At 56.9% G+C, this 26,409-nt stretch overlaps 10 protein-coding genes across 10 annotated transcripts; 4 read left to right on the forward strand and 6 right to left on the reverse strand.

Annotated features, from left to right (window-relative positions):
- Positions 1–131: 131 nt before the first annotated feature.
- KVR01_005540 (uncharacterized protein) lies at positions 132–2,959 on the forward strand (the record flags this gene model as incomplete). Its single annotated transcript, XM_044789684.1, has 5 exons — positions 132–354; positions 495–732; positions 1,090–1,219; positions 1,294–1,378; positions 1,449–2,959. The coding sequence occupies 5 exons, from the start codon at positions 132–134 to the stop codon at positions 2,957–2,959; spliced, it is 2,187 nt and encodes a 728-aa protein (XP_044645985.1).
- A 5,809-nt stretch (positions 2,960–8,768) lies between these two features.
- Positions 8,769–9,743, forward strand: KVR01_005686 (uncharacterized protein; the record flags this gene model as incomplete). Its single annotated transcript, XM_044794939.1, has 2 exons — positions 8,769–9,237; positions 9,463–9,743. 2 exons carry the CDS (start codon positions 8,769–8,771, stop codon positions 9,741–9,743), a joined length of 750 nt encoding a protein of 249 aa, XP_044646131.1.
- A 1,608-nt stretch (positions 9,744–11,351) lies between these two features.
- KVR01_005630 (telomerase inhibitor) lies at positions 11,352–12,546 on the reverse strand (the record flags this gene model as incomplete). Its single annotated transcript, XM_044794438.1, has 3 exons — positions 11,352–11,372; positions 11,467–12,460; positions 12,524–12,546. 3 exons carry the CDS (start codon positions 12,544–12,546, stop codon positions 11,352–11,354), a joined length of 1,038 nt encoding a protein of 345 aa, XP_044646075.1.
- A 395-nt stretch (positions 12,547–12,941) lies between these two features.
- On the forward strand, positions 12,942–13,721 carry KVR01_005483 (uncharacterized protein; the record flags this gene model as incomplete). The annotated part of the gene is made up of 3 exons (XM_044786832.1): positions 12,942–13,040; positions 13,099–13,211; positions 13,276–13,721. 3 exons carry the CDS (start codon positions 12,942–12,944, stop codon positions 13,508–13,510), a joined length of 447 nt encoding a protein of 148 aa, XP_044645928.1. The 3' UTR covers positions 13,511–13,721.
- Positions 13,722–13,927: 206 nt separating this feature from the next.
- On the reverse strand, positions 13,928–14,287 carry KVR01_005446 (copper metallochaperone COX17; the record flags this gene model as incomplete). The annotated part of the gene is made up of 3 exons (XM_044792106.1): positions 13,928–14,068; positions 14,128–14,201; positions 14,272–14,287. 3 exons carry the CDS (start codon positions 14,285–14,287, stop codon positions 13,928–13,930), a joined length of 231 nt encoding a protein of 76 aa, XP_044645891.1.
- Positions 14,288–14,667: 380 nt separating this feature from the next.
- KVR01_005306 (uncharacterized protein) lies at positions 14,668–17,745 on the reverse strand (the record flags this gene model as incomplete). Its single annotated transcript, XM_044790896.1, has 3 exons — positions 14,668–16,382; positions 16,440–16,871; positions 16,923–17,745. 3 exons carry the CDS (start codon positions 17,743–17,745, stop codon positions 14,668–14,670), a joined length of 2,970 nt encoding a protein of 989 aa, XP_044645751.1.
- A 2,470-nt stretch (positions 17,746–20,215) lies between these two features.
- Positions 20,216–21,411, reverse strand: KVR01_005665 (DNA-directed RNA polymerase core subunit RPC40; the record flags this gene model as incomplete). The annotated part of the gene is made up of 2 exons (XM_044787288.1): positions 20,216–21,292; positions 21,364–21,411. 2 exons carry the CDS (start codon positions 21,409–21,411, stop codon positions 20,216–20,218), a joined length of 1,125 nt encoding a protein of 374 aa, XP_044646110.1.
- A 215-nt stretch (positions 21,412–21,626) lies between these two features.
- On the reverse strand, positions 21,627–22,508 carry KVR01_005623 (uncharacterized protein; the record flags this gene model as incomplete). The annotated part of the gene is made up of 1 exon (XM_044781557.1): positions 21,627–22,508. The coding sequence occupies one exon, from the start codon at positions 22,506–22,508 to the stop codon at positions 21,876–21,878; it is 633 nt and encodes a 210-aa protein (XP_044646068.1). The 3' UTR covers positions 21,627–21,875.
- A 499-nt stretch (positions 22,509–23,007) lies between these two features.
- Positions 23,008–24,978, forward strand: KVR01_004872 (uncharacterized protein). Its single transcript, XM_044785706.1, has 3 exons — positions 23,008–23,887; positions 24,025–24,766; positions 24,829–24,978. The coding sequence occupies exons 1-3, from the start codon at positions 23,162–23,164 to the stop codon at positions 24,843–24,845; spliced, it is 1,485 nt and encodes a 494-aa protein (XP_044645317.1). The 5' UTR covers positions 23,008–23,161; the 3' UTR covers positions 24,846–24,978.
- A 111-nt stretch (positions 24,979–25,089) lies between these two features.
- Positions 25,090–26,271, reverse strand: KVR01_005016 (uncharacterized protein; the record flags this gene model as incomplete). The annotated part of the gene is made up of 3 exons (XM_044786175.1): positions 25,090–25,529; positions 25,576–25,661; positions 26,114–26,271. 3 exons carry the CDS (start codon positions 26,269–26,271, stop codon positions 25,090–25,092), a joined length of 684 nt encoding a protein of 227 aa, XP_044645461.1.
- Between the last annotated feature and the right edge of the window lie 138 nt (positions 26,272–26,409).

Genomic DNA, 26,409 nt, shown 5'->3' on the forward strand with positions numbered 1-26,409 from the left:
TTATCGATTTGGCATCTGGCCATCCCTCCATATTTATTTGCGCCTGCTGCAAGCTGCCGCGATCCTGTCTTTTAATTTTGCGACACCACAACAGCACATCACGGTCTCTCGTTTGTGGCACCAGAAGCACCATGGCGCCACCAAAATCATACGCCGAGATCGTGCAGGGGGCGCGTCGGCCTCCTCCTCCTCCTCCTCCCAGGGCGCCCCCCCTGCCCGTCCTGCCACCCTCGACCTCGTCGTCGGAGGTGGTGGACGATGTGCCCACACCCTCGCCCTCGCCCTCGCCCACACCCTCGCAGCTGGTGGGATCGCGGCCGCGATCCTATGCGTCTGCCCTCCGGGGTACCAACAGTAAGCAATCTGACATCGCGACATCGCGACGACATCATTAACCACACCATTGATTGATACGATTGGCCGCATCGTCAGCGGCGCTGCTGCTTGGGCCACTCTGTTTTTCCTACTTAAAACCTGCCACTGACCAAGCTTAGGCCCTCCTCCTCCTCCACCACCACCACCACCACCGCCACCAGCAGCGGCAGCAGCAGCAGAAGCAACAACAACAACAACGGCGACAATGTCGCCACCACCCTCGCCTGTGCCGCCGCCGCCGTCTCCTTCTCTGGAGACGGTGGTCTCCATCGACCTTCCTGCGGTGCCTGCGCCTGCGCCCGCGCCCGCGCCCTCGCCCTCGCCCGAGGGGGCGCCTTCAACGGCGCCAAACGCGCAGTAAGTAAATTCTCCCAGCCTTGCCACACCTATTCAACGTTCTCTTCCCTAGTCCTGGGTCTTTCTATGGGAGCGTGCGAGCTCGAAATTCTCCTCAGCCTCAGCGTACCAAGGGCTTAGTCGCCACGAAATTCTCGTTCGTTGCGCGTCTTCTCATTTCGCTGTTGGCTTTTGCTCTCATCCTTCCCCTTCATTCTTCTTGCTCAGCGTTTTCTCCCAGCCTGCCTTCCCAGCCTGCCTTCCTTGCTTCTCTTCGTGTCCTTTCCTCTCAAGTGCTTGACTTTCACTCTCGATCCTACCGTCCCAGCAATACACCGTGTCGCCCCTCAAGAATCATCGCTAATGGTACAGCTCTAGCCTCTGGCTGGACCCCAACACCTGGGATCTGGTGGTCCGCTGCGGTGGTCGTGGGTGGCTCGTCCACCGACATGTGCTGGCGCGCATGTCGGAGTGGTTGGACGAGAACCTACCATACGAAGGCCCCGAGGTGAGTCAACTGGTGCTCTAACTACAACACGCGGGACCTCCACCGTCCGAGAAACAAATTCTGACAGGAAGCAGGGCGAGCCGGGCCTCTGGTCTCCCGACCACGCCGCTTGGAACCCAGGCAGACTTGAAGCCGTCTTTCGCTTCATGTACCACGAGGGTAAGTGAAATCAACACCTTCCCGTCGCATTGGAGTGCAATTCACAGCCAGCTAACTTTGCTCCTGTCAGACTACCCGTCGGGCTGGTACGACCCCAACAACCCGTCGGACATGACGCCTATCAAGGACAACGTCGCCCACTACATCTGTGGAGCTTCTGTGCTGTGCCATCCTCTGATGGCCGAGGCAGTCCGCCGAATCGACGTGGCAAGAGCAGACATCGTCAGGCAGCTGCCAGCCGTCCTGCAGGACCGCGACATGCTCGACAAGTTCGAGTACGAGTTCAGGATGGCGATGGTCAACCTGTACGCCGAGCCGAACCAGGGGCTGCTCCGCGACCTCCGCATCGTGATGGGAAAGCTGGTCGCCGACATCTTCCCCGCCATCCTCCAGCACCCCGAGTGGTCTGCGACTTACGAGCAGCAATGGGGCATCTTGCGTGTCCACGTCGTCGCCGACCACAAGTGGCTGTACCAGGCAGGCCTTTGCGAGAAGAAGGACGTCATCGAGCACGGCTTTGAGCACATGAGTGTCCTCTGGATAGACCACGGCCGCGAGGGTTGGCAGCCGGCCGCCGAGACCTTGTTTCCCCAGAACCTCGTAGGCACCCTCCCGCAGCCTCCGCCGCCTCCGCCGCCTGCTTCCACCCAGCAGCAGCAGAGCAGGAGAAGTACGACCAGGGCCATTCCTATCGTCAACCCTGACGGAACTGTCGCGCCACGCCAGGGAGCCACCGTGCCTCGTGGTGCCCGCGGAGGTCGAGCCCGAGGTCGAGGAGCACCCAGTGGCCTTGTCGAGCCTGCCCCTCAGCCCGCGCGTGGAAGAAGCAAGCAGAAAGCCAGGACGGAGGCACAGACTTCTGAGAGCTCTGAAGCTGGACCCAGCGAGCAGGGCGAATCATCGTCCGCCAGCCAGGCGACGCAGGCTACCACCTCCTCTGGAACCACGACCGCAGCAGGCCCTTCCGACGCCGGCCTTGCAGCTGAGCAGCCTATTCGTGACGACGCCGCCCGCCGCGCATACTGGATGAACATTGTCGCGCAGTACAACCAGCCCACCGCCTATGTGGACATGGCTGCCCCGAACCTCCAGCCAACCAGACGTCCCTTCTCCCCAGTTCGCCCGTCATCATCCTCGTCTGCGCTGTCCGCCAGAGCCGAGACCTTCCGCCCGGGCGAGTCATCCATGCACTCTGCCGCCGCTGGCCCCTCTTCCTACTATGAGGACACCCCTACTACTTTGCCACCCAGGGCAGACACGGCTGCTTCGGACGCATACCTCAACGATCCCGCCCGCCAGGACGATCTCTACGGATCGATGGATGACGAGCCGCCCAGCCAAGACAAGGGCAAGGGCAAGGAGAAGGCGAAGGAGGCTGCGAGTTCCACCACTGCTGGCGAGTCATCCAGGCAGAGCGGGCACACGACGTCTCGCGAGGGAGAGTCCAGCAGGTCCCGAGAGCGTACTGAGCAGCTGACACAAGCCTTCACGTCTTTCGACATCAACGAGAGTGAGAACGGCGATGATACCAGCCCTGCTGCCCCCTCTGCTCCCGAGAGCCACGACGAGGATGACACCTGAATCTGTCGCCTGGTCTCTGTCTCCATCGCCGGTGTGAACGGTCTACTGGATACAGCGATGAGTTGACACCAAACAAAAAATACTTTGAAAGGGCTTTGGAAACGCCTTCTACATAATACGGTTGCGAATACTCGGCATAGCATGGCACTGCATCGCATGGCATCGCATGAGCATCTCTGGAGTTTCGACGATACCCGATACACCTTTTCCACTTTTGATTTCTCGAGTTTTCCAACTAGGTTTCTACTACTGACGTCCGATATGAGACGATACGAGGCATTGGAAAAGCTGTGGTCCAAAAAGTCTTGGAATTACGGCATGGCACGAGGCTGATCATTGATGGTTGTTCCTGTTTCTCCCCCTCGGCTGCGTTCATTACCCTCTCGCGCTCTGCCTACTTCACGATTTGCGACCCTTGTCTGCAACCTTCCTGCTCGATCTCACTGACAACTCGGTCTTGTGAATGAGCCCCATAGGGTCGGTCAGGCGTTGGGAGACACGGAAGCAGGGAACATGACGGCAGGAATGAAAGAAAAAGGGACATGTTTTGATTTGGTCATTGACGAATTGACGAGGACGAGGCGAAAAGCCTTTTTTACAAAAACGGTGGCCGTTTGATGGTTTGGTTGATTGATTTCTTTGAAAAGGCACTTGGCCACGGAGAGATGACTTGATTGATTTGGCATTTGGTCGAGAAGGTTCATGAGATTCATCATGCACCTGCGTCTGGTTCTAGTTTTGGTCTTGAATCAGTTTTCAGATGTTCTTCTAGGTTTCGAAGGACAGCCACAGAAGCAATTGCACTCGTGGATGACAACCCATCCGAGGATTTACCAGACTTTGAGCTCTTTGGCAAGACTGACTAATTAATTCACTATGAAAGTAATGAAACGCGCGCGTGCGTGCTTGCCACCTTCCTTGCAGAGACGCCGCTCTCAGACGCTCGCGACGCCCTCGTAGCTTATCCAGGCATCCTGGCCCTGGTCCGGGTAAGCTTTTGTTGCGATTGGGATGATGCCCATCGGAAGAGTTGCGCCTCGGAGATATTATTCAGTGATCAGGGTAGATCTCTGAGGCTATTTCCTTCCTCGCCGACATCCCGACACGAAGTTGAATACTAGCTCCAGGAGAGGGAAAGCCTTCCACCCGGAATATGGGGTTGCCTTTCCGGAAGCAGAGGCAACAAGGGCTCTATGAACACTAATATTGTCTTTAGCTAAGTTATCTCGCATACCGTGCATGGTTGAGTTACCACGAGTTCTCTCGAGATTGGTTCAACAACAACCGCCATCGGCACAGGATCCGTGAACTTGCGTGCCCCCAGCACCCATGCCTGTTGGTCGCGTGCCCCAGACCCAATACAGCAACGCTTTCGTGTACCGAGATTGTGGGTGAAATCGCCCCAAGGTCGGTGCGCAGTTGCTTTGACCGTCGGCTGGATCTGATCTGTGTAAGAACCTTGGAGGGCGAGATGCAGGATGTCACCTCGAGGCTCGGTTCGTGAACGTGGGCGTGGTCGGGAACTCGGGGATTTCTACAAAAGGTGATAAGCTTTCTGTCAGGTTTTGGGGCTAGCCACTCAGCCAGAGGCATAGAGTGGTCGTGCCAATGGGCCCAAAAGTCAATTCTGGGGTAAATTGTCAGTGCGAAGAGGTTTGTGTGGAATCGCCCGTCAAACGAATGCAAAAGACGAAACCCCGTCGTCTGGGACGGCCCTACACTACGGCGATTACGCTCCATGCACTATAGCACTATTGGACCAGCCCGCCCAAGCCAGCCAGCCAGTCCTGCGGCTCTGGCCCGAATTACCCTTTACGATGATGAGTATCTACGTCGCCGGAGAGTTTGTGACCCGGGTCCCCGCTGCGAGCCCGAAGGCTTACCCGGTGTTAGCTGGTTTCGAAAAAGGATGGTCAGAATGCCATGTGCTTCGCAGCCAACGTCAGCCAACCCAGCCTCAAGAGGGTTATGCTTTCTGGGCCCGTCGTTGGAGGGTCGTGTCGCATGTCCGAACCTTCCGTCCCTCATACTTTTTGTACGACACCGGGCGATAGACGGACTTGAGCTCAGGGCCCGGGCTTATCGTTCTAGGCCTTCCTCCTTGCAGGACGCCATACCAGAATACTACTCATCGATCCAGCGTCTAGAAAGTCAAAGCATTCTGCCGACGGCCGTCGTCGTTGCTCGGACGCGACACTAGTAACAGCGGCCCTGTAACCTTGGAGAGAGAAAGAGCCAGGGGCAGGAGGAACGAGGATAATGGTTACCCGACATGTCTTGGGAAAATAGGCCTGGCACACGCCTGGCATACTACCATTGGGTACGAACAGACATAGATTCATTCTCGGCCCCACGCGCTGGAGAATCGACAGATATAGCAGACCATGGTAATCGAGTCAAGCGGCATTGGTCTGGGCCTGCCTGGAGGATGCGGCTGCCAAGCGGGAGACGGACCCTGCTTCTTGCAGCGGGACGCCTGCAATATGCACTATGCAGAGGCCAAGCTGACGAGCGGACGAGTCACGATGCGCAGGTTACCGGCAGAGTGTCCAGAGTGTCCGGATTGCCCAGAGTGTCCAACAAAGTTCGTTTCCCACGCAGGTTTCAGGGGCTCAAGGCCAGGGCGACTGCGTTCCCGAACGCGAGAGCCACACTCACTGCCGGCCCCCGCAAAGTGCATTGTTAGGAGGATTGGCACGAGGATGGAAGGCAAATCAGACGGCCAAGCCCAGCACACAGTAAGGCAGAGGATCAAAGGCTCTGTGGGACAGCAGCCCTAGGGCCAGCTCCAGCCAATGTGGTGCTGGGAGCATTACCGCTGTGTAGGTCGTTTTGAGACGGCAAGCAGTGGGACGAAGCACGGTAAAGAATATCAGGTGGGGGCCATCATTGGGCAGTTCTTGACAGTCCGTGGCTGGGATGGTGTGGGACGTGCAGTCTAGTCGTACGTGAGGACGGTAGCGACGAGATAGTGCGTGGTGGTGTATGCGGTATGGCTTACACAACACCACCACGTTAGGCTCGGTCTCCCAGACGCCACCCAGTCGGTTGCAGTCCTGAAGGCAGTTGATATAACACCAGTCTTGCCAGTCCGGACTTGCCGTATTGCCCGTAGTCAGCAACGCGGACGAACGAGTCTATAGTCTGGTGGTAGTGTGTAGCAAGCCATGCTTGGCTCGATCCAAGATGGCGCCACCAACTGCACCAAGGCCTTGGAATCCATCCAACGGGCTAGAGGGTAGCTGCAACGCTACTGCACTCGACTGACAGGCCAACAGCGGGTGCAGCCCAGCTGGTGGAACCTCGAGACCCGCTAGACTAGGTACCCAGGTTTATTTATGCACACAGGAAATAAGGGAAGCGCCTGAGAGGTTGCTTGGGGGGGGAGCATGCAGAACCCACACCTCCTTGGCCACCCAAGCAAGCCAAGTTATAGTTATTATGGGGTTCAAGCAGATGGCGGTTCAAGTCCGCGAGCTTGTTTCAAGCCAAGTGGCATATACGCTTCCTGGCTTCGTGCCCTCCCCACGAAGGACCACTTGGCATCAAGCAGATGACCCATGATCGACAGTAGCGGAACCTTGACACCGAGATGGCGATGGACGGTGGATGATCGATCGGGGCACCGAACAGGACGGTGAGTTGGCAGCTGGCATGCCTTCAGGCCTTGCGGGGCGGGGGCGCGGAGCCGGAGATCGGTGACCGGTCTGGCTTGTCTGGCTGATATTGATTGAGTGTGTGTGACGGGGTGACGGGGTGACGTGCCAGCCTGGACATGATGAGCGAACTGATGAGGCGGATCGACAGAAACCCCTCGGGTGTGATGATGGCTGGCTGTGGCCATGATGCAAAGAAATGTCAACGCCCGTTGGAGAGTGTCAAAAACAAAAAGAAAAGAGAAAAGAAAAAAGGATAAGAGGGCTTGCCGTCTGAGAGTGAGACAGTGGGCGATCGGTAGTCGGTTGGAATACGTGGGGAGGATGCTGCCATACCAGACAGACCAGCCTGCCAGCCTGCCAGCCTGACCAGACAGACGGCCAGAAGGAGGTCGGACCTAGAGGAAGGGGACCAAGACCGTGGTTGGGATGGTCGAGGGCTGAAGGAAGGTGGAAGGGATCAGCCCAGCAGGGCCTCCCTTCCCTTATCGATTTACCCCACACTATAGACTGATTCGTCAAGCGCTGGATGGTGGGGCCCACAGTGACGTTTCCCCGCGTTTGCACTGAAGGATAGCCGGCACTAACGGCCTCTCGCCCCCTGCTAGCGCCAAAGCTAAGACGCACGGACGATATCACCTCATACCCTCACCTATCTGAGCAGGCCTTCTCATTGGCCCCAGGCTGGCTGCACCCTTTGTGCACCCCTGCCGTCCAGGGGCACCCATCCATTCGTTCCGCCTGCATTCCACTCTCCATTGCCTGCGACCCTCCTCCTTCTGCTGCTCGAGTGCCAACCTACCAAGCCTACGCAGCCTACGGTAGGCGGCCGTAGTCATCAGGCGTCAATGGACACCTCAACTCACTCTGACCTGTTCAACAACCATCTTCATTTCCTTCCATGCCAATCTCATCTCTCCTTTTCTTCCTTTCATCTCCCATCAGCCACCCCTCACCATTCATCTTGCACAGGTTGAACCAACTCACCAACCAACAACCAACAACCAACCCACAGAGCAACTCATATTTCTTGCCAGCTCCAGTCATTTTGGTGCCGCGCGTCTCTTCAGTCTTGCCAGTCCTTCAGCGCCTCGTAACCTGACTGCTACGAGACTCCAGATCTAGCCAGATCCACCACGCATACTTGTCCCTTGGCGTTCCAGTCTCCTTTCTGCTGCATCAGCCAATACCATAGGACTCGTGCATCGCACAACAATACCAACAGGGGCCCATCACAAGTCACAAAAGCCGACTGGCATTTATCTGTCTTTCCCCACAATCTCAGCACCAAATCTCAGGGGGATCTTGCCGACAGATCCTCTTCACCACGCCCCTCCACCGCCCTACAACCAACAGCACACACGGTTCCACTCTTTTCCTGCGGTGTCTTGACTCCTGTCTTGACGCTCCGCCAATACTCGCTTCCAGTGGTTGATACTCCGGCCGTCACGACTTTGTGGCTCACGCCGACTCATACTCTCTGTCGAAGGGGAACTCGCTGTGTGTCAAGACTCAAGAGCAAAAGACCCCTCAGAGGCCACCTTGCTCAAGAGACCCGCCTTCGCCAGCGCCACCGCCAGGCGACGGAGTTAGTCTCGCCCGAATACCACGGGCTTCTCACCTGATTCAATCCCGACTCTCCTTTCTCGTCAGTCCATTGAGGAGCGCCTTTCTCGCATTTTTGTTGTTGTGTATCGCCTCGTCCCGCCAGCCCGCCCAACTACCCGTGTCCTCAACCGCCTTATCAGCGGCCAAGACAAAGGAGAGACACTGCGCAGCGAGCCATACACACGCCCTGGTCCGCTCAACCACGCACATTAAAGCCCAGGCGATCCCTGGCTAGCTCCTGAGCACATCGTTCGACCCTGCAACGGGCTACGCTCTGGCGCCGCCTCTGATTTAGAACACTCAACATATTGACGTTTCACTCTCCACTTTACTCTGCTTCCGGTGTCGCACAATCCTCGAACCATCCACTGCCAAAATCATATCAGGCTATCGCCCCATCGACGCAACTCGAGCCTCGTCGTCGCTTTTACCCTTACCCACTACCGCCTGCATTGTGGCCTGGCCCCTCTCTCCATCTTGCCCCTCTGGCCTTTTGGTATAAGACTTCGGCGCCCTGAGCATTCAGACCCACACATTCCTTCAACATGTCTTCAGATACTCCCAACTCGAACAACACCACAAACTACTCCTCCTCCAGCTACAACCAGAAGCCTCCTTCACCCCCGCCCGCCGACATGCAGCACAACCGCCGTGGATCCGTCACCTCCGCTGCCTTCGCCAACCTCTTCCAGCGGAGCAACTCCACCACCGCCGGAACCCCTGTGTTCCCAGGTGCCATCACCTCTGCTGCCATCAACGAGCAGCGCCGGAGACTCTCACTGTCCACAACCTCCCTCGGGCTGTCCGGCACCTCGCCCACTGGCAACCCTGCCTTCAACCGTCGAGCCAGCTTGTCCACAAACAACTCCGACTCGGTCGACGAGAATGCCATCGAGGAGGAGGACTACCCCTCCGCCTCCCGCACTGCCCCTGTCTCCCCGTTCACTCGTAGGATGAGCTTTGGGGCACCGGCAGCCATGCGTCGCCCTGGTGGCAGCCCCGGAACAGGCAATGGTAGGCCTAACACCCAATCTCCTGGCGATGTCAATTCTCCTCCCATGCAGCGTCGGGGCACCGTCGCTGGGCTTCTCTCCCCCACCGACGGTGCTGCCGCGTCTGCGACGTCCTGGAAGTCCCAGTCTTCCACTGCGCCTCAGGCGAAGCCAAGCAGCCCAGACAACTCGAGCAATTCAACACGTCCTAGAGCCATTTCTGACTTGTTCTCCGCTACTCCAAAAGACCAGGGCTTCAACTGGTCGGAGCAGCTTAGGTCTCGTGCCGAAAGCACTGTCGCCTCGGGCCAGCGCCCTTCCTTCTCCTTCGCCTCGGGCATGACCGGCTCTCCGCCTCGCACTGGCGTCGTCGCTCCCCCGAGCACCCATGACCGTAACAGGTCTGTCTCTGAGATGCCTGCTCCGCCGGCCCAGACACCCAAGCCTCGGTCCCCACCTCGGGACACCAGGCCCAAGCCCGACGCCTTCCAAGAGCGCATCCTGAAGGGTGACTTCTACATGGACTGAAGGAAGAGCGCTTGTACACTACATTACAAACAGGACGACTATCACTCATGACCAACAGAACACTGCTGTACGATTGAACGAAGGCGGCGCAACAGGGTCCAAAAGGCAGGCTTTTGTCCAAACGTGTGCATGTCGCACCCCAACACTGCATTGCGACGGCGTTTCGGAAGCACATCAGCTTTCTACTGCAAAAACCACACTCGCTCTGGGCCATATTTGAGCTCTAATCGGGGGTCGTCACTTGCGGCCCCCTCCCTCCGCCAAGAGGCTTCAGTTCCACGTTTGGTTGGTCACTGGCGCTTGAGCCTAGTGGACACGAGTCTCTCTTTGGAACGGACGCTTGTGTGGACGGTTTGTCGAAGACTAAAACCAGAAGCTTTGGCATAAGACTAAGCCAAGGTAGGGCCTGCGGGCGGGGGGCGTTTTTGAACGGCTACTGTACCGGCGTTTGTGGTTGCACCCAAGGCGGACAAAGTATGCATGGCTCAAATTGAAGGCAACTGGCACGGCAAAAGGTCACGGGTCACATTCGAGGCATTGGAAACATTTGATGACGATGTTTAACTAGCTATCTACAGCATGCTGGAGACTTTGTCACAGATCCGTTGGCATGGAAGAGGGTTGGGGGGATCCTGACTTCGGGGGGAGGACAGAAAGGAGACTCAGTCTGGCGTTCGGTACCTCACCAGATTGACACATACTCGACTTGTTGAACCAGTTGTTCCAAGCCGACGGAAATGAAATGAAAAGTGTAAAATAAGGACAAGCTTTGCGACTTCCTCATCCAATCCCCCAAATGTGACATGCCGGCAACTTGTTTGTTATTCTGATTGGCCCGCGCGAAGAGGACGTAAATATTGAAGCGCTTGCAACACCATGTAGTTTGATTGTCTATGCACCACTTCTACTGGAGTATCTCTAGGTTAACGCCTGTAACTCCTTCCCTGGCCCCCTCAAAACAGTTAAATCTCACGAATGAGGACGCTCTTTCGCATGCAAGACATCCTCGCCCCCTAACCCCTTGTTCCGGCCGTTGACCCAATGGTGACGTGCCTGGCGCTCCCGTCTTCCCGTACGCGGATGTGGCCGGTTTATCGAACGACTATGGGGACAGATCCGTAGATGCAATGCAACCGCGTCTCCCCCTGGCGCGCTCGTCGACTGATCCCTGTCTCGGGCGAGAAAAATACGTACCGTGATGGGAACGCCAGGCCAGGCCAGCCAGACGAAATAGACCAAACAGACAGCGCCCGTGGCCCACAAGCACCGCAACAGAAATGCAGGTGGCGAGGCTACTACATGCGTAGCGCGGCGGCGGCGGCGCTATCCACACACGCACGTATACGCACGTACGTCAAGTCAAGACGCACATATGAATCGCACGGCTTTTTTTTTTTCTCTTCTCTTCCAGGCCCGGAACCGCCCGCCCCACTATTGGATCTCGGGGTTCTTGGGGTTTTCTCTGACCATCCGCGCTGTTTGGGGGGGCATTGTGATCTCCCAAAAGGGGCCCGGAACGTTCTGGCCTCCCCGAAGCGAGTAGGCAGGGGCGCGGAGGCCGGAGTATTGTGCCCGTGGGGGTCCGGTTCGCTTTGCGTCGGATCCGCTTCAGGTCTTGATCATGAATATCTGGGGAGGCGGGCGCGGTTGTCAGCTAATATTCCCGACGGGGAGGCGGCTTGCTCCGCCCCGGGAGGAGGGGGGAGGTGTTGCTGTGACTTACCTGGTTCAGCGCCGCTTGGTCCATGACTGCTGCGCGCTTCTGGGCAATGAATCTTGACCTGGCGAGGTGTCGCGTTGGAATCGAGGGTGTTGAGGTTCCGCTGGCGGCTGGTGTTGACGATCCCGTGGTGGCGGGCTCCTCCTTGTCCGCTTTCCTCTTCTTCTTGCTCTTCTTCGACTTCGAATCCGATGCGTCCGCGGCGTCCTCGTCGTCATTCTCGAGCTTCGCTTTCCTGCGCTTCTTTTTCTTCTCCTTCTTGGCCTTCTTACGATCCGACGCGTCCTCGTCGTCTGGGCTGGAATCCTCGTCCTTGTCTGAGGCGTCCTTCTCTTTCCTCCTCTTCTTGTCCTTCTTCTCCTTGCGTTTTGATTTCGAGGAGTCGCCATCTGCGTCTTCGGACTTGGATCTCTTGGATTTCTTTTCCTTCTTGGACTCTGACAGCGCACCCTCCTCCTCGTCGGCCTTCCTCTTCTTGCTCTTCCTCTTCTTCTTCTTGTCGGCGTCGCTAGACTCCCCGGACGTCTCCTCCGACGATCCACCAGGGACTTGCGCTGCAGCCTGCTTCTTGTCCTTCATGGAGTCTGCCAGCTCCTGGACCTTGTCGCCGATAAGCAGCCCGCCGTAGACAAAGTTGATCGTGCCCAGCTTCCGGTGCAGGTACTTGTTGATCTTGAGGTCCTCCCTCTTCTTCTGCTCCTCTCCCAGCGCCTCTTCGCTCTTGCCGTTCAGCCTCGACAGCAGGTCCTGCAGCGCGTCCAGCCCCGTGCACTCGTCGCCCTGGTTGCGCTTGGCGCCCAGCCCGAGACTGTCGTCCTTGAGCACCGCGCGGATGTGGGAGGCGTTCGCCGCGCCGTAGTACTCGGAGTGTGAGGCATTCTCGGCGCCTAGGTACTGCCCTGGCGCCCAGCCCTGTGACCGTAGGATCTTCTGCCCGAATGTGTCGGTGTTGCGGGACCAGGCGGTGTTGTTGGGGTCCTTGGCCCACTTCTTCTTGCTGTAAAAAGTGTGTTAGTATTATTAAGAACTCGAATTCATTCTGGATAGAATCTCGAGTTACTTTTTGGCGCCGGCGAGACCCATGGCGGCGGCGCTGGGTCGGGTTTGAAACTGGGTGCGGTTTTGCTGGGGGATTCTGGATTGGAATTTCGATGTCGGTTTCTCGCTTTCCCTTTTGATTTTTTTGGCGGGCAGAACCCGAGGGAGGGAGCACCCATGCGGTGGGTGGTCAAGTTGCCTGCCGCTCTGCCGCTCTTTTAGCGCGACTGCTGAGAAATTGCCGACGCCGGCCCGACCAAAAGTTACCAGGCATGAGCGAAACGGGCCTGCTGCCATGCCTTCAACCTCCTGCCATGATTGATTTGCAGTAAGAGACATCTGACATACTCAATTGAATCGAGACTAAATTCATCTACAAGAAACATAAGTCTGCGCTTAAACCTTGTAATTTCGTCTTCACACATCCCACCGCATTCAACATGCCTGGCAAGAAGCGACCTGCCGTTGACGATGGCGACTCGTCCGAGGGCGAGATCAACGTGGAACAGGTGATCAAAACCAAGGCGGAGCTGGACGAGGTACTACTGCCAGCGTGAGACATCTGCAACCAGCATCGTCCTGACTTTTGTCCACCAGATCCGCAAGGACCGTGACAAGAAGCGAGCCCAGATACAGGCGGACCTGGACAAGAAGCTCGAGGGCGTGCGCACCCGCATCGAGCAGACCGCGCAGGCTCACATCCGCCAGCTGTGAGCTCTTCAGACATGAATCAAAGGGGAGCAGGACACCCGGAACTGACATGTCTCCCCGCAGCGCCGACGTCTACGGGCAGCAGGTGGAGGAGCTCTTCCACGCCACGAGGGAGAGGGACAGCATCCTGCAGCAGATCAAGGCGAAGCTGTCCGAGCTGCAGGAGAGGGCCTGTGACCTCGACTTGTCGCTCCATGAGGCCTACGCGTACAGGATGAAGAAGCTCGAGGGCGTCACCATGCCTATGGTGGACCGGCCGGCCCAGAACAATATTGGGGCCAAGGCGGATGGGGCCTGAGTGGAGGACGTTCTCGTTGAGAGATTGGCGGCTGCGGTTGGAACTGCGCGATGAGTCGGCGGTGCTGTGGTTTTCTGATGGGAAGGCGTTCGGACGTCGTGATGCCGGGGAGCTGGTTGGCGCATGTGGCTTTTTGATGATACCCTTTGCTTGTTATGATCAGTCAACGCCAAATGTGGAAACATGATACCGTTAAAATTATTCTTTCTTATTCGTCTCATCCCATGATGTTCGCCTGTATCGTTGAGCGGAGAAGGAGTTGGTCTTCGCGACCACCCGCCGATCTATGGATATCTCGCCACCGAGATATTCGGACCTAAGCCAGTCGTGTTCTTTTCTACAGAGCCGGCCGTATTATGTGCAAACCAGCGCCCCACTGTTCTACATTGTAAATGTCCTCCCAATCCGACACAGCGGTCATACTTCGAAGCCGAAACCCTTCATGCACGATCGGTACTGGTCGATGGTCGATTTGCAGTCCTTTGTCGGGTCGGCGGCGTTGGAGAAGAGCATGCACTCGTCGCGTTTCGCTTTCTCGTCTTTGCAGACACAGCAGGGCTGAAGTGGCAAGGAAGTCAGCCTTCATCTGGGACAACAACAAACATGAGAGGACAGACCTTTGGCTTCTCGGAGGTCGCGGGTGCTGGTGCTGCTGTTGGCGGCTGCGCAAGAGGCGCCGAAGCGGGTATGGCTGCGTGGGGAGGTTGTCAGCGGAAGATCGTGCAGCATTGCGCCTGTAAGTAACCATGCGGAATATTTACCATTGGGCGATCCCATTGTGACTGGTTGCGACAGAACAATTCGTGAAAGAAAGGCGTTGTCGCGGAACAGAAAATTGGCTGTCGCGAGAGTCGGGTCCGATGAGCTCACCATTTCAAATGCCTGCCGTTGATTTGTAAGTCCGCTGCGCCGGGAGCTTCCGACCAGGTGCCACTCAGGGAACTGCTGGGATCCAGGGGTCAGGGATGGGATGGGAAAGGGTTCGTCCTGTATTCCGTACAACACGTCGAATTCCAGAATTGGCTGTTTCATTGACTTTGGCTGTGATTTTGAATTTCAATTCATTCGGTCAGCACGAGAGGCGAAATTCTCTCCGGCAGGTCAATGCCAGGCACAATGGCATGGCATGCTGTATGTATGTACATGATCGCGACAGCTCACCCGATCATGTCACCCATCAGCAGCGCCCTGTGCTTGTCCATGCCCTCCCTGATCCTGATCAAAACCCCCGCTGCCAACATCTTGACATCATTCTCCTCCCCGCCGTCCTCCCCCCTGGTGCCAGCAAAAACCTGTGCAACCCACTCCTGCGTCTCGACGACCTCCCTCGGCATGCCCTGACAGATATCCCGCATCCTGTCGCCATTGACCTCCAACAACGTCAGCAGCGCAAACAGCACCGCGTGCGTGACGCCGAGGTCGCCGACGGCATGCGCCCGCACGCTGCTCCCCAGCAGGAGCCCCCACAGCTCGGCCGTCATGTCCGGGAGCGACAGCGTGCTCGGCCCCGCGGCGTGGAGGAGCAGCGCGAGCGTCTTGATAAACAGCGACAGGAGGAAGGGCTGGAAGACGATGCCCCGCGTCCGCCCCGCTGTCGAGCCCGCTGCGGACTGGAAGCGCGCTGTGAGCGGGAAGAAGAAGGATGTGGCGATGAGCTGCGCTGTCGTGTTGGGGATGGCTCGGACACGGGCTTTGCTCTTGGAAACCTGTGTGGTTGACGTCTGTTGTTGGCCCAGTCGTGACTTGAAAGTGGACAGCTTCAGGGCGTCTGGACCCGTCGCTGAATCTGCAGCATCAGCTGCCAGCGGCGCCATGAAAGCCGAAGTGAGGGATCTCGTGATTGTGTCTAGCGCGCTGGGCGGCAGTGCCTTGAGCGACGATGACGAGGTAAGCTGGTTGCTCTCAGCCGAACCCTCCAAGTACAGCTTCTTCATCTTGTCGGGCAATGTTTGAGATGGGAACGACGCCGCGGCCGCGTATTCTGAGGTTGCGTGCCCCGAGATCTCGCGTGCGCCCAACCCCATGACGGTGAGTACTGACGCCCTCTGAGCCACAGAATAATCTCCGCTGAAGAAAGTCCGGGCGAACCACGGGCCCATCATCTGAGGTTGAGCTACAAGTATGGCAATCATCCCCTGTAATTTCAAGTCGTAGAAATTCTCAAGGTCAAAGTTGTCCTGAACACCGACCAGGAGTGAGGCAAGCTCTTCAGCATGCTCCTTCACTTCGGTTCCATGGTTCGCCTTTCGCCTGATCAGGGTTGGTGCTGTTGTCAGGGCGAGCTTTTGATGATCATAGCCTTCGGTGTCCCGTAAGTAAGTGATAAGGTTCCTGATGTACACCGGCGCTTTCGGCTTATCTCGTCGGATCGTTTCTGGGTCGTCGTCGGAATCCATCTCATCGTCGGCCGGCTTTGTCAATGGCACTATATCGTCGTCCTCCTCCTCGTCCGAATCCACCTCTTCAATGATGGCCTTTGCCTTGCTGGGAGCTAGCTTTGGGGCCGGCGCTGGTTCGGATTTCCTCTCGAATGGTCTTGTCTTTTTCTGAGTCTCGTGGACTGGTTTATGTTTCGAGGCCAGGGGCTGGATTGCACCGACAACATCCGATGTCTCGACCAAGCCCTTGTACCATAGCGCCTCGTCCGAGTTCGTCTCCTCCATATTGAAGTTGAGCTTCTTGTCATCCTTGTGCGCCAGCTTTGAGAGTGCCTCGCCGACGATCATTCCTAGCAAACGGGCGCGTATTTGAGATGCTTCCAACCTCTTGGAGACCATATTCATGAACGAGCCAGACCTCACGGCCAAGGATAGTTTGACTGGTGCCAGCCTCTGAAGATACCCTGCACTGAGGAGAAGCACTTGCGCATGCACTGTGGGCCACGGTGTGTTAGCAATTTCCCTGCTACGAAGAATATTATCCTGCATACCTTCTTGTTGCAGAACTGGCGTGTGTCTGACGTAGAGATAGTCACCAAACTGGCTTAGGCTCTTTTCGAACACTGTTGCCACGGAGTCTCTGTCTGACGAAAGCACAGCCAGAACTGCTCGTCGGATACCAATCGCATCGCCAAGTCCGGCTCCGGTGGCACTTGTCAGCCATGTGACCAGGTGAGACAAATGTTTGGTATCATTTCCCACAAACAGATTGATGATAGCAGCAGCCGCTGATATTATCGTCTGCTCTTCGGATGGATTACTGTTGGCCAATGTGTTGAGATGGACGTCAGCAATGCTCTTCAGGATGCTGAAGAGCAAAGCCCGTTGTTCCGTATTTGCGAGGCTTCCGAACAGGCCAGAGACATGCTGGGCGTGCTGGAGGTCGTTGACTATATCCGCAAGCAGTAGCTGGACTACACTTTCTGCGCGCAGTCAGCAATCTTGGCCCGATTAACAGGGAGCTCTTGGCTTACCAGAGTATCCCAGGCGCAACGCCTTTGATAGTAATTCTGCTAATAACTTCTTCTCCACTGTGTCATCTGCTTGCTTTGACCAGGAGATGATGTTCCGTGCAAGCCACTTCGTATACGCGATCCCGTTGGCAACCCACAGGCCAGGGCCTTTTGTCTCTTGTGAGATGCTGGACTCAGCTTCAGCAGAAAAGGAGATGGCACGACCGCCAGCGATGGCATTGACAAAATCCTTTGACAGAATGCGCTGCTTCGTAGCGTCTGTGCTAGCAGATGTATTGTTCCAGATGAGCGACAGACTGTCATCGCCTTCCAATGTTGCGCACAGCAACTCGAGGGTGGTCTTCAAATTTAACACTACATCTGAGTGTTGAATCCCGTTTTCCCGGGACTTGTGCTCCTGGACCAGGGTTCGCAAGCGTAGCAAGATGGCGTTAAGGCCTGCAAGACACCGTAGAGTTCCCAGGAGGAGTGACAGGTCTGATTTCGGACCGTCTGACGACGATGACTCCTTCAGGACGGCCCAGTAGTTGGGTACAATCTCCGTGACCAAGATCTGGATGATCCTGGCGGCGTCGGGTCCGGGGGCTCCGATATTGAAATGATCATCCTCCGGCCCTCCATCGGCGACGAACCTCAATGCTGATACCAAGGTGTCATAATCCGGTTCATGGCTCAGCGCCTCCACGATATCTCGGAGAGTTTTTGGCTTGAAATCCGGGGCTGCTGCTGCCCTCGATGATGCCTGCACTTTCCGGAGAAGTGGCTCCGCGGCATCTTCGGACTTTACATATGTCTTGCTGATGGGTCGCAGAAGCTCGTCCATTTTCAGTGGTGATGGCTGAGTTTCGTCTCTTATTGTGGCCGACTCGCATGCACGCTGACCTGTTGAAGATGGCTTATTCCCACCATTTCTGTACTGACTGGGATGGTTAGGGAATCCGTTCGGCACAACCTTGGCGATGATCCAGCCCCCGTGATTGTTGTGTCTCTCTTGTCACCTGAACTTCCTGGTCGGAATTCTGGGGCAAACGGAGTCGTGCCCAAGGTGACAGCACGGATTTGGCGTTTTCAAGTCGCTGTGGGATTAGGCGTCGAAGGTGCTGCCAGGACGCCCTCCGTACAGGGCATCAGCCTGCGGCCTAGGCTCAACCCCTGCAACCTCTGGAGGTGACAGGGCTTATCGATAAGGCCCGGTGTAGCTGCCTCAGGGGTCCCCTCCAACCATCAATGATCCAACGTCACTCCAACTAAATAGGCAAGCCACCGTCCTGGATCTTGGTTCGTTTCACCACCTCTCTTCGATTCCTGGGGACACTGCGGAACCGGAGCCTGTGGAACAATGGCGGCAACATCAAGATGGTATATTTCCTCTCAGAAGTTGTTTGCCACTCGCATGAGCTGATCATTCGTGCACAGGCGAGATCTGGACAAGATCCGGACCACGGCTGGTCCATTCAGTGATGCAGAGGAAGTGGATGGCCCATCTGTGATTGAGAACATGGACAACATGAAGATTTTGTGAGTTGCAAAACTCATCCCTAGGCTACTTAAGCTAATTGATCCGGCAGGGTAATGTAGGTTCTCACAGGTCCAACTCCAGCTGACCTGCGACTCACCTGTGTTTCAGTGGTGCTGGTGGCCTCGGATGTGAGATTCTGAAGAACCTGGCTCTCTCAGGATTCAAGGACATACACGTTATTGATATGGGTATGGCAATGTCATGAATAAATCCATGCTCTAGGCTAATACCATCGGTGCAGACACCATCGACATCTCCAACCTCAACAGGCAGTTCCTCTTCCGGAAGGCTGATGTGGGCAAGTCCAAGGCAGAGGTGGCAGCCCAGTTTGTGGAGCGAAGAGTCAAAGGTGTCAAGATCACACCACACAACAACCGCATTCAGGACTTTGACGAGTCATTCTACATGCAGTTCACCATTGTAGTGTGTGGACTGGACAGCATAGAGGCTCGTCGATGGATCAACGCAACTTTGATCAACATGGTGGATGAGGACAACATGGACTCTCTGAAGCCTCTCATTGATGGTGGCACAGAAGGTGAGACGACACCTTGGGGCCTTTCAGACGATTGGTTTGTCTTCTTTGTGGAACTTCTAACATGAAAACAGGATTCAAGGGGCAATCCCGAGTCATCCTGCCCACCATGACATCCTGCATAGAGTGCCAGCTCGACATGTTTGCGCCACGAGCTGCAGTGCCCCTCTGCACCATTGCCACGATACCTCGGCAACCAGAACACTGCATCGAGTGGGCTCATGTCATAGCATGGGATAAGGAGAAGCCCTTCCCAAAGCTCGACAAGGATGACCCCGAGCATATCACCTGGCTGTATCAAAAGTCTCTGGCCAGAGCCAAGGAGTTCAACATTCCTGGCGTCACATACTCCCTCACACAAGGTGTTGTCAAGAACATTATTCCTGCCATCGCCTCCACCAATGCCATCGTGGCAGCAAGCTGCTGCAATGAGGCCCTGAAGATCGCAAGCGGCTGCGCACCGTCCCTGGGGATGGAGGAGAACTACATGATGTACTCGGGAAACGACAGCATTTACACCTACACCTTCAAGCACGAGAAAAAGGACGACTGCCCCGTGTGCGGCTCGTTGGCACGCCCGCTGGAGGTCAACCCAAAGCTTACACTTCAGGAGCTCATCGACCTCCTCGCCACTCGGCCGGAGGCGCAACTGAAGAAGCCGTCCATCAGGGCTGAGGGCAAGAGCCTCTACATGCAGTCCCCCGCCAGCCTCGAGGAGCAGACGAGGCCGAACCTCATCAAGAGCCTTGAGGAGCTGGGCCTGGAGGATGGATGGGAAATATCAGTGACAGATCCCGCCTTTGTGGCTAATTTCAGGTTTATCCTCCGTTTCAAGGCGGCCTAGGTGGTCGCATTGCCGGTACTTCACCGGCGAAGGGCGGCGAGCACTGAGGCCCAGGATCCCGACGAGGCCCATGGGAATCCAGGGAAGCGACGAAAATCAAGCGGGGATGACCGACATGCTTAGAGGAGGGCTGCGTGGAATGACTGGCTCTCGAAGCTTGGGAATCCTGGCTTGTGGGGCATGGGTTTCGAGAGGACATCGCTTTGGCGTAGAGGAGACGCTGTAGACTTGACGTGGAAGCAAAAGCCTAGCACTGGGAATCAAAACGAAATGGCTTCAGTGACTTTTATCAAAATCAATACATCTTCCCAACCCCAATCCGTTCCTTTTTGGGTACTCCTGACGCCAGCCGATGATGCTTCTTGAATTATGGACCGAAATTACATCTGGCCACGCTACCTTGCCATGTAGGTCACCTGCTTCTCGAAGCGCTGGCACTTGGCCTTGAGATGCTTAATCGCCTCCAAGAACAGCTCGTCCGAGTCCCACTGGCCCGTGGACTCGACCTGGAAGATGAAATGGTCCCGCTGGCGGCCCAGCTTGACCTTGTCGGCAAACTCCGGGTGGCGCAGGCACTCCCTGCTGACGGTGTCCTTCATCGTGTCCTTGACCACGGCCTGCATCTCGCCCTCGTGGCCCTTGAGCTCCGCCTTGGACCTGGCATCCTGCTTGGTGATCTTCTCCAGCCCGATGACGCCCTCGGGGAAGCACTGCTGGAACTTCTCCGCGTCGGCGCCGACGATGGGCCTCGTGATGGTGATGAGCGGCAGCAGGCGGTACGAGGCGGTGGCGACGGGCGAGAACTTGGAGTGGTCGGCGCCGACGCCCTTGTGCATGTGCGCCATGAGCTGGATCGACTGGCCGGGCCGCAGCTTGGCGACCAGGATGTCCGGGTGGACGGGGGCGATGGCCTGGTCGCCGGCAAAGACCTCGACCTGCTGGCCCACGGGGACGAACTTGAGGTCGGACGCGTAGACGCTGCCGTAGTTGAAGAGCTTGCGCGGGTCCTTCTCGCCGGGGGCCGCGTCGGCCTTGCGGGTGCAGGTGACGTCGAGCTCGATCTTGACCGTGTTATAGTCCATGCTGTTCTCGAAGGGGTCCTGGTCGGCGCCGGGCTTCTTGTACCACTTCATAAATTCGTGCAGGCCGAACTTGCCGCCCTTGAAGGGGACCAGGCCCAGCCTGTGGCAGAGGACCTCGTCCTGGATCACGCTCGTGTTGTTGTTGACCCAGACGTCCTCGATGGCGAGTGTGGGGATCTCGGCGATCATGATGCGCCGGAAGGCGTTGGCGATGGAGGCATCAACGCCGATGAGGCTGAAGCAGGCATCGTGCTGGCCGTTCTCGTGGAAGACGACCTTGAGCTGCTCGCGGAAGGCCTCGAGGTCCCACGAGTTGTCCTCGCCGGGGTAGTGGCCGGGGAAGTCGGTCGAGGTTACGTTTGTGACTGTTTCTGCGTTGATGTTGACGACCTGGGGTTGCGCACGGGGCGGGTCAGCAAGAGGCACATTCCGACATGGACCTGAGCATCGTAGGAACTCACCTTCCGCCGGTCAAGCTCCTCCCGCGTCGGTACTACTATTGGCGCCATCTTTGCAGCATGTTTGTCGCAAGGAAAGTTTGAGGGCGGCGGTTGATTTTCTACGATAAGATAAAGAAATTTGGCTGACCAGCCCCACCATACTCACAGGGCACAGACAAGGGGTCCTTGCATCTAGACCAAACAGTCCGAGTACACAGTCCAAGAAGAAAGCTGATATTCCAGGGTGTAGACTGATTGTTCTCGAGAAAAAAAAAAGGTAGCCCGCAGTTTATTAATTATCTATTGCATTACGCAACAGGCAAAGCATCCATGGATATCCCAGGATACTGGCGGCTTGTTTGCGGTTCGCTGGTCGCTTCTGTACGAATCCACGCCAAGAGCTGCGCAAAGGCGATAACCAGCCTGCAGCGACTAGCATATCTGCCATCAATGCTAGAACTTCCTCCTCACCCTGCGATCCGAATGCCATCCACAAGAGAATAAGGGCACGCTCCTTTGGCATCTCGGACCGATCACAGACTGCAGGGACTTGGGTCCTTGCGCGCCCGCAAGAGCCTCAAGAGGGCAATTCTTTGAGGACTGTCCCTGTCTTGTCTGATTTGTCTGAGAAAGACGTCTTCCCGGGCTGTGTAACTGTGCTTGAGCACGGATACCAAGCCGTTATCATCCGGGGTGCCGACACAGTGGATGCGCTCCGCTGATGATGGTGATGTCGACATGTCTCCTAGCCTCACCCGTTCAAGCGACAGAGAGCATTCGATAGCAGATTCATATTGCCTGTTCGCGAGCCACCTTGCCAGGTTCTCAATTTCGAAGTGCTCTGCAAGCTGCTTGATTCCCATATATCTCGCATGATGGTGGCCTCCGGTCTGGTTGAAGCAGACGGGGTAGATGCCATGTCGAAGGTACCGGAGTACATGTGCAAACAAATCAGGGTCCGCATCGACAAAAATAGTGCCATCAGCCAGCTGCTGATGTTCACCAGACACCAGAGATCGGAAGTACGCGCTTTCCTTACAGAGGGTGTGCGCATGGGTGTTGAAGAGCCTTTCGCCGACTTGGAGATGGACAACCGGTAGCCCTCCTTGTATCGAGGTTGGAACTGACTCCCCCGTCAGGGTATTCGTTGATGATAGCTCTGACATGGTAAAGTGGAATCCGTGGTCTTTAAATGTTGTCTTTCTGGGAAGAGCCGCTTCTTCGCCATTTCGAAGGCGGCAGGGAGCACATTTTAAATACAACGAAGGCCCTATGTCAAACGGCGAACATCTTTGAGTACAGGTCTCATCATTGACGCATCGAAACTTGTCTTGCCTTGACACTCAGGTGTACACTGCGGCCTTTCATTGTGAGAGCCTTTCTCTGTCCCGGCAGTTTCAGAAATAGGCATGTGCTAGACATATAGGATGGATGCCCTGAATCTTCACTCTGCTTTTCATCTCGAAAAAGGCTTGTAGAACTTGAGCAGGCGAGGTCAGCAAGGACGATAGATAGTGTGTGTAACTGGTGGTGTTGAGGCTCATGAGCTCCGAAATCCAATGCCCAATCAAAACGCTGCTGATTCATGCCGGGTGGCGCCTTACCCGATTGGTGAGCTTAGCTAAGAGTTAGATGGTGACGGCGACACCCAGAAACACGGATTGCCGCTCGCCCACTCGCCCACTCGCGAAAGCTAGAGCCCGCCCCGATTGACTGACGACCGAGCAGAGGCTGATACGGACGGCTCGCTCGCCCTCACCTTCCGACCTCTCCACTCAACCCCAAACACAACCAACCCACAGAACCTCCGACCTCCGCCATGGCCACGCTCCAGCGGTTGGCCGGCCAGACTGCGAAGCGGCTGTGTCTGAGACCAGCCAGCGCCCTGCCCATCCGACCCTCCTCGACACCCTCGATACAGTCCGCCGCCGCCCGGCCGCGGGTAGCAGCAGCCGCCGCCGCCTTCTCGACGACCACCCTCCGCCGCTATGCCGCCACACAAGAGCCCCAGGGCACCGTGCTGGTCCCCGTCGACGAGAACTTTGCCCCCTCCACCCGCGACCCCTACAACATGTTGCGGCTCGAGGGCGACGAGGGCACCGGCGAGAACCCCGGCGACGGCTCCCTGGCTGGCCGCAAGGTCCGCCACTACACCGTCAACTTCGGCCCCCAGCACCCCGCCGCCCACGGCGTGCTGCGCCTGATCCTCGAGCTCAACGGCGAGGAGATTGTGCGCGCCGACCCCCACGTCGGGCTGCTGCACCGAGGAACCGAGAAGCTGTGCGAGTACAAGACATACCTGCAGGCCCTGCCCTACTTTGACCGGCTGGACTACTGCTCCATGATGACCAACGAGCAGTGCTTCTCGCTCGCCGTCGAGAAGCTGCTGAACATCGAGGTCCCAGAGCGTGCCAAGTGGATCCGCACCATGTTCGGAGAGATCACCCGTGTTCTGAACCACCTCATGTCCGTCCTGTCGCACGCTATGGATGTTGGTGCTCTCACGCCCTTCCTGTGGGGTTTCGAGGAGCGAGAGAAGCTCATGGTGAGTAGTCACTGCATTGATGTCGTGCCATCTCGTCTTATGGGAAATCAACGCATGGATTTGTTAAGGCAGCGCAATGTGATCTACCGGACCGGATGAGGACTAATTAATGCTAACGAGCCATCCCCTTAACCCAGGAGTTCTATGAGCGTGTGTCTGGCGCCCGTATGCACGCCGCATATGTCCGGCCTGGTGGTGTCTCCCAGGATATCCCCATCGGTCTCCTCGACGATATCTACCAATGGGCCACCCAGTTCGGCGACCGTATCGACGAGACCGAAGAAATGCTGACAGACAACCGTATCTGGATTGACCGTCTCCGCGGCGTCGGTGTCGTCTCCGCCGCCGATGCCCTCAACCTCTCCTTCACCGGCGTCATGCTCCGAGGATCCGGAGTCCCATGGGACATCCGCAAGTCCTCCCCCTATGACGCCTATGACCAGGTCGAATTCGATGTTCCAGTCGGCGTCAATGGCGACTGCTACGACAGATACCTCTGCCGCATGGAGGAGTTCCGCCAGTCCCTCCGCATCATCCACCAGTGCCTCAACAAGATGCCCGCCGGCCCCATCAAGGTCGAGGACTACAAGATCGCCCCTCCCCCCCGTGCCGCCATGAAGGAGAACATGGAGGCCCTCATCCACCATTTCCTCCTGTACACCAAGGGATACGTCGTCCCACCGGGCGACACGTACACCGTCATCGAGGCACCAAAGGGCGAGATGGGCGTGTACGTTGTCAGTGACGGAAGCGAGCGGCCATACCGTGTGCACATCCGTGCACCCGGTTTTGCTCACTTGGGTGGTTTCGACGCAGTCGCCAAGGGCCACTTGCTGGCTGATGCCGTGGCAATCATCGGAACAATGGATCTGGTGTTTGGTAAGTTTCTGATCGTTTCCCGACCTGATTGGAGCAGCAATACTGACTATTTTGTCCCGTAGGCGAGGTCGACCGGTAGACTTGTGATAGTATGGGGGAGTGTCGAAAAAAAGAAATGAAAGAAGTGATAGAGTCGACCACCATCCGTCTTCGTTCTTTTGTCTGTATAGTACAAGGGTCCGCTGCGTCGTAAATACAGCCTTCTCCTTACACTTCTCGTAGCATGGCCCTTATTGTGCGTTTTGTCTGTCAGTAATGTTTTGATAAGCGTTGGGGTTTCCCGAGTGTTGCTTCCTTACCTTCGAACTCAGCCAAGGCTGGCTCTAGCTCAGATGGAGCTGCTCGTTCTCACCGGAGTCTCCGTATTCAGAAGGCTCCGCGCTCCGAGCGCGCTCTCGTCCAGTTAGAGCCTCCTGCCGCCAGTCGAAACCAAGCGGGTCGCACCGCGCCCCCGTCGCCTCGTGGAGACAAGCAAACGACTTGCTCTTGGAAGCCAAGAGGCAAGCCGCCGGCCCGTCACCCAGGCAGGCGATCAGCCTCTTGGTATGTAGGACGCAGTCTTCGAATTGCCCCATGTGGGAGAGGCCTGGTGCGCCCTCTGGGCCCGCGCCGATTGGGAGGCCCACCAGGGGCAGGTACCCCTCTGCCCGGGGGAACTCGACCGACTGGAAGTCAGCCAGCGTCGTCATGGCGGCGCCGCCGTTGCAGGCGTGGTTGTAGAGCCTGTTTGTGGACTTTGCCGGGTCCACCTGGTAGATTGCGCCTGGCGCGCGCTGTGGGAGCGGGTTGGTAGGGTAGGAGGAGCTCACCACGAGCGGAGGTGGCTTCGTGGAGGTCTTCGCAGGAGTGTTTGAAGAAGTCTTTGAAGAAATCTTCGAGGGGGTGGTGTTGTGGGCTCCTCTGAACCCAGAGGGCGTCGAGAGAGTGCCCTCGAGGCCTGCCGCCATTGTTGACGAGGACTGTTGGGTCAGGTTGTCAAGCTGGTGTTGAGGAAGATGAGTAAGATGAGGAAGCTGAGGAGGATGAGGAAGATTAGGAAGAAGAGGGTGGGAGTAGCTGGGTAGAGGTTGAGGTTGGTGCTGAGATGGGTCCTGAGAAGGGAGACCCTTGGGGTTTAAGTATTCAGAGGCAGCAGGATTCTGAAAGTGTCGGTCGCCTTGGACCTGGTAGCTGTGACGAGTTGTTTTCGTCTGAAAAACATGGCCAGGGCCATTGTCGAGCAGCAAAGCTGAAGATGGGACGGTTTTGATAGGCTCAGGGGCCTCGTAGAAGGAAAAGTCACCAGCACACTTGCAGGAACCACTCTTGTGAAGCTGCCTGTGCTCTTCCAGCCACTCAGCTCCATACAAAGAAGGAATTCGGACGGAAACCTCGAGATTCTGTTGGCCAGTCTTTGTGGTTCGCTCCTGGTAGTGGGCTGGGACAGCCTTGGAACCAGCCGCGTTGATTGGACCAGCCTCAGCAAGAGCCGCCCCGTCTGTAGAGCCCAGCGTATTATCTCCCATCCGGCCAGACCTCCCAACGGTCTGCCTGGGGTGGCTTCGGCTGACGACACGAGGGCGAACCAGATCCGGGAACCGCACCTCGCAGCCGCACACTCCTCGCTCGTGCATCCAGCGGTGCTCCCATTCGGTAATCAGCAC

Source organism: Diaporthe batatas, assembly GCF_019321695.1.
Source record: "Diaporthe batatas strain CRI 302-4 chromosome Unknown Contig00005, whole genome shotgun sequence".
In the NCBI taxonomy this organism is placed as follows: domain Eukaryota; kingdom Fungi; phylum Ascomycota; class Sordariomycetes; order Diaporthales; family Diaporthaceae; genus Diaporthe; species Diaporthe batatas.